General features: G+C 39.2%; 1 protein-coding gene across 1 annotated transcript; it reads right to left on the bottom strand.

Annotated features, from left to right (window-relative positions):
- Positions 1-3,731: 3,731 nt before the first annotated feature.
- On the bottom strand, positions 3,732-5,698 carry LOC149147838 (lysM domain receptor-like kinase 3). Its single transcript, XM_089441002.1, has 2 exons — positions 5,574-5,698; positions 3,732-5,451 (listed from the first exon to the last, which is right to left on the bottom strand). Exon 2 carries the CDS (start codon positions 5,350-5,352, stop codon positions 4,120-4,122), a length of 1,233 nt encoding a protein of 410 aa, XP_089297128.1. The 5' UTR covers positions 5,353-5,451; positions 5,574-5,698; the 3' UTR covers positions 3,732-4,119.
- Between the last annotated feature and the right edge of the window lie 537 nt (positions 5,699-6,235).

Here is a 6,235-nt window from a genome sequence, read left to right as displayed (position 1 = left end):
AATTTTAACAAGGGGAGCCCATGGTTTAATGCACATCTGACTAGTGAATACCGCGTCCCATAGTGTTAGAAGCATATGAGTAGTCGTGTTGGATAAACACCTTAGCATTAACCATTAACCATGAGGTTTAACTAAGAAATTCCAATAACATTCTAGGTTAACCTTTGACAACTTTTCAATGTTCTCGACCTTCTTCTTTGATAACTCCTGCCATGTGTTAGTTAATAATTTAATATAGGGCAGAGTTTCCTTTGCACAGTCTTGTATAAGGTTGGCCTATAGTAAATTGTCACTAATAGATTTAGTGAGGTCATTAGAAATATCTCTCGCACTGAATATTTTTGTCACTTCATGTTTCAATCTAATTTCCCAATCTCAGAAGACTATTTCCTTTTGTGACTCTTCAATTGTAGGGAGATTGGATAATCTTCCTTCAACACTTTCTTGCCAATTTATATAATCTGAGATTTTATCCTCAATTTCATCATAGTATGTCCTAAGATCGGACACTGATCCACCAATGAATTTGTTGCTTAACATAAACCTTGAATATGGCTAATGTTTTATAGAAAGTAATTTGTTGTTGAACAAGGAGAGTATTTAATCCTTCTGCTTCCTTTTTGAATTCAGCAAATTCAGGATTATTCTTCAATTGTTCAATACTTTGTTGTAACTCTTGGATTTGAGCATCCTGAGTTCTCAAATCAGATTCATGTTGAAGCTTCAAGGCATCAAAATTTTGTTGAAGTTCGGCAAGCTGTGCTTGCCACTGTTGAGCAATAATCTGCTTCTCGTTGTCCATACCTTGTTCCAACTGCATGATTCTTTCATCCTTTTCTCTCAGAAGTTGTTGTACTTCGGTGGCTTTATCTATGGTGGCAGAAGCATATGCTCTTGCAAACTGTGAGAGCCTCCTGAGATCCTCTGTAGGAGTAGATTGAGAGCCTTTCCACACCACTTGAAATGAAGTATCTTCAGGGACTAAGGCCTGGGTTTGATCAACCCTTATTATTTTTCTTTGTCTTTTCACAACAGCTTTATGTTGTGGACTGTAAAATATGTTGAGAGGAGGAATCTCTTCGACCCTCAAAACGACCTCTGAGGTAAGGAAAGACTGGATTCTTTCTATATCATCAGTGTCCAAAGGCTTGTCAGAAGCCCTAATAATAAGTGGCCTTTTTTTATAGTTTCAACAATATGTGAAACTTTCTCCTGCAATGGAGTCTTCAGACTTTGAGGCTTTGTTTCTTGAATGACTTGATTGAACTGTTCCCATATTGCATCCAGTTTTTTGTCTGTCAGAGTTTCCTCAGCCTGAGAAGAGGAGGAAGTACCTATCTCTTTTGTCTGAGAAACATTAGGAACTTGTGCTAAAATAGACAAGCCTTTATCCTGCTTTGTGTTTTGTTGACAGAGCTTCAATAAATCCATAGGAAAGTAAGAAATCCTTTATTTCCATTTTGTATGTAAGCATATTTCAGTTCTTTCATATTAATGAAATGAAATTTTATTTATGTTGCATCTTTGTGTTTATGTTTGTATCTATATTTTGTTGTGTTCATATTTAAGTTTGGATCATATATTAGCACCATTGTTTGTTTCATGATAATTTTCAAACCAACTTTTATAACAAAACATATGTATGGAGGCGCCAACATCAATAAACCATGCATTTGAGTCATCTATTTCAATGGAAAAGACAACATCTGAAATAAATAATCTAATATTATTGAAGTCACCATTCATTGTTTCTCCTCTATCAACAAAAATGACCAATATACCTTATGTTTCTACGTTGAGACTCATGATATTTCCTTTTAAAGCAATCTCTAGCACGATGTCCAAACTTGCCACCATAAAAACTTGCATAATTCCTTCTAACATTAGAATTAGAGATTGGTCGTGTCATACCTTGATGTGGCTTTGCTTATGGTGGCTTTACATGTGGTGGCTTACCTTCCTTATTGTTTCCCATGGCTTTCCTCTGAAAAGTTGTTTCTCTTTTGCCACTGACGCCAAGTCTAAATTTTGAGACCTGTAATTAAGATTATTTTGTTATTCTTCCTATTGTAGAAGAGGTCATGTGAGTTCATCAAATGTAGGATTTGTTGCATGGGTTGCAAGACATGTAATAAACCTATGATATTCTTCTAGCATACAATTCAATAGTGTAGTTACTAGATTTGTGCTAGAGACCTTTTCACCAATATCACCCAGTTTGTGTTCAAATCTTTAGTTCATGAAATAAAGTTACTCACATTTTCATTCTCCACTTTCAATGAAAGCAATTTACTTTTTAAGAACAAAATTTGGTTTGCATTGGCTATTTCATACAAACCTTGAAGAGTATCTCATGTTCTCTTGGATGTCTGGCACTGTCTAATATGTGAAATAATATTGTCCTTCAAAGACACTCTAAGAAGCACTTATGTTTTGCACTCATGGCACTCTCAATCCTGAACTAAGTTTGAACGGGCTATGGGTTTCTCTTCTTGTCCAAATACAATGGATCAAGCATTTACCCCTTCAAGCTAGTTCTAAAGCTTGAACTTCCAATTTACCCAATTTGCGCCATCTAACTTGGTTACTTCATTTAAATAAGATTCTGCCAAAGCATTAGCCATCTTAATTATACTTCAAAAACAATAATCCTGCAACTTGAAAATTACCTTTCCCACTGAGCTTAAAAAAATACTCCAACAATTCACATACCAGTCGCTCACCACTCTTCAACTACTTCAAGCATCAAGGCTACCACAGTCCATGGATTACCATGTTGGATCGTGCGGGACCAAACAACGCAGATCACCACACTCGACAGATTACCACAAGACCAAACAACAAAAATTACCACTCATCGGATTACTCTCATTCTCTGACTACAAAGACACGTTGTTGTTACAATTATTATTATCATTATCCCATTTTAAGGTCACAGCCAAGCCAGAGACCAAATTAGTGTATGAGACCCCTTGTTTGTGGGACAAAGGACCCACTTCCATGTCATTGTAAAAATTATTATTATTATTATCCCATTTTAAAGCCACAATCAAGCCAAATTAGTGACCCCACCTCATTATTTTTATTATCCCATTTTAAGAAAAAAACTGAAAAATTACAAATTGTGAGAAAAAGTCAGAGCGAGTTACAATCCCTTCCATGCAATCCTTTCCACATAAGGGCAAGGGTGTCATGAAAGAGGGATTCGAAGTGAGCAATTATCTTCCAATTAGGCTGGTGGAGAAAGTGGTGTGATGAAAGAGGGATTCGAAGTGAGCAATTATCTTCCAATTAGGCTGGTGGAGAAAGTGATCCCTTTTCTCATCAGAAAAGCTAAGTGGAATGCTTGCTGCAGCCTTTTCGGACATTCAGCGTTAAGGGAAGGAGTTGAAGCGGAGGATCAGAGGCCAACAGTTTTGATGAGAAAGCTTCAATGAAGATGAATTAAACATTCAATAATCCTTTTCATTGATCACATAATTCATATTATCTTAATAAATTCTTAACAAGGCAAGTTGTGTTTTAATAATATTTTAATATATATATATATATATGCAGCATTAGTTATAATAATTTCGTATACAATGACCTAAAATAGAGCGAAATTGGCTGAAGAAAAGGCTTTTGTTTCAGCGCAGATCACGCTTCCAGCAAGAAAAACCAATTCTTACAGAGACGTGTCAATCACAAATTGATACTACAAGACATTTCCACACAGTTGTTCAAGAATGGAGAAAAAATCAACACAGTTGTTCAAGAATGGAGGAAAAATCAGTTCCGTTTTAGTAAAATTCATACATCTCTGCACATAGATATGAATTCCTCACGAACTGATATACTGCTATCGTTTCATAATTCCATCCCCAATTTTAGCAGGGTGGTTCTGACAATACAAAATTGATATCACTTCTGTGTGACGCATAAATTTACAATCGAAACGAAAGTGTTCTTACTCGAACAATTTTTTCTCCCGGGCAAACAAATCCCAATTTTCTTTGACTGTACACCAGGTTCAGTCCCCAACAGAAAAATGCAATAACCCAACCCATGCCAATCAAAGTATCAGAAGGAGAAAAAATGATGGGGAAAACAATTACAGAAAGATCTCGGATGAGGGTTTTATCTGGCCTCGAATGTGACACTGGTATACCCCTTATTGGCTTCCATTTTCTCGGACCACTGCTGGGACTTGATAAAAACTTTCGACAGCTCCCCTGCAACATACCTCATATCTGGCCTCTTAGCGGAATCTGAATCGACGCAGGCTGAAGCAATCCTCGCCACTCGCTCTGCACAATCCACGGGAAAGGAATCCCTGAGGCGGGGATCCATCCAGGACCTGAGCATCCCCGTACATTTATTGCCCCCTTCTGAAAGAATACTATTCAAACTTTCTATAAGCCCTATTCTCTTCTGGCGCCCGCCCTCCGTCACATATCTCACCGGCTCGTGGCCTGAAAGCAGCTCCAGTAACACCACGCCCAAGGCAAAAACGTCCGTCTTATGCGAGAGGCCGGCCCCAGCGACATATTCCGGCGCCATGTAGCCGTGCGTGCCAGTGATCTTCGTGCTCCTGGATCGTTTAAGCAAGCCTACGGGCTGGATCTCCGAGTTCGAATCCCGTTCAGGAACGACGCCGGAGTCGTATTCTCCGGCAAGATAACAAGCCCCCAAATGGCAGATCCGGGCTCTGTAGCCGGGCTCCGTTATAAGAATGCTGCTGGACTTTATGTAATTGTGGATGTAATCCAATTTGCTGTCGTGGTGCATGTATTCCAGCCCCTGCGCCACGTCTACGGCGATCTGCATTCGCGAAATCCAGGTGCTTAGGACGGTGAATCCGGGCACCTTGCTGCCCCTCAGGCAGTCCTCGAGACTCGATCCATGGACGTATTCGTAGACCAGATATAAGTGATCCCCCTCGCAGCAGCCTCCCAAGAGCTTCACTATGCTGGCGTGGTGGGCGTTGCAGATTTCTCTGAGTCCTGCACTGAAATCCCTAATTTTTCTCTGCTGACTTCTCACACTAGCGACCACTGTTTTTCCCCTGAGAACACACTTCCAGACCGACGATTTCCCCAGCCTACCGGAGGCGAATTGGGCGGTGGCGTCTGCGAGTTCCTTGTATCTGTAAATATTGGGGTTTTCCGGGAGGGAATCCCTGAGACTGGCGAGCGAATTGGCACTGCTAGTAGTGGAGACCTTGGAGAAGAGGCTGGAGGTGCCGCTTATGTCTGTGCTCCTGCTGGGGGTTTTATTTATCTCATCCGAGGACCGAGGTAATCTTCTGTTTGCTGATCTATGGGACCTGACGGGCTCGTGCACCATATGGGGTTTGAGCTTTTTACACATACTTTCATCTTTCCAGGATGAAGAGATCCGAATTCCTATAATTCTGAATTCGAGAAGCCTTCTGAAATCACCTGCTCCCGCAATCTGCAAATACAGGACCTCAAAACACAGAGGAATTCGAAATCAGAACGAGCAATCTGCAAATACAGGACCTGAAAACACAGGAATTCGAAATCAGAATTAAAACAAGAATACACAGTTGGCAATTCACTACAGCCAACCTTCACCTCCACTCTATCTTCAGACACGGCTGCCAATTCCGCCCCACTTCCTCTTAATAATTGATTATTTTAAATTAAATTATAACTGTCAAAGGGAAAGTGCGTTAGGTAAAATCCCCACACGGAGTGACCTGTTTCCTTAAACTAATATCTGATTGCCACTGCGATATGGGTGGAACTACTTTGGCAAAAACAATTGAAACTTCCGGGAAAAAAAAATAATTACAATAAAAACATAATTGAAAGTCACGAGTGCTGACCAGAGTTGCTTTCACAAAGTTACTTAATTTAAATGAATCACATCCACTAGATTTAAAGCGGGGACAGTGTAAAACCTTTATATTTGCAACTGGGTTTTTTTCGCCCTCTCTCCGGCTTCAAAGGTGTTTGGATTAGCTCACGTTTGAGATTGATTTCTTAGTTGCCGGTTTGGGGGCTCCCTCTTTTCATTGGAAAGTTTGTTTTTATTAATATTATATTGAAATAGAATATTATATTTTCACAATATTATATTTTTACTTTGAATATTAAATTAGGAATCATTTTCTTTTTCTTTAAATTTTCATTTATTATTACTTTAAGATTTTCGAGCATATTTTATTGTTTTTCATTCTTTATAGTTTTATTTGCACCGGTAGTTTTCTAAATGGATTTGTGTTATT

Source organism: Pinus tabuliformis, chromosome 9 (genome assembly GCF_031772625.1).
Source record: "Pinus tabuliformis cultivar Carrire ecotype Pingquan chromosome 9, CPIR1, whole genome shotgun sequence".
NCBI classification, from domain to species: Eukaryota; Viridiplantae; Streptophyta; class Pinopsida; order Pinales; family Pinaceae; genus Pinus; species Pinus tabuliformis.
This window is presented reverse-complemented; position numbering and strand designations above follow the sequence as displayed.

Coding starts and splice junctions, on each gene's coding strand:
- LOC149147838 (XM_089441002.1), bottom strand. CDS start 5,352: ATGTGTAAAAAGCTCAAACCCCATATGGTGCACGAGCCCGTCAGGTCC.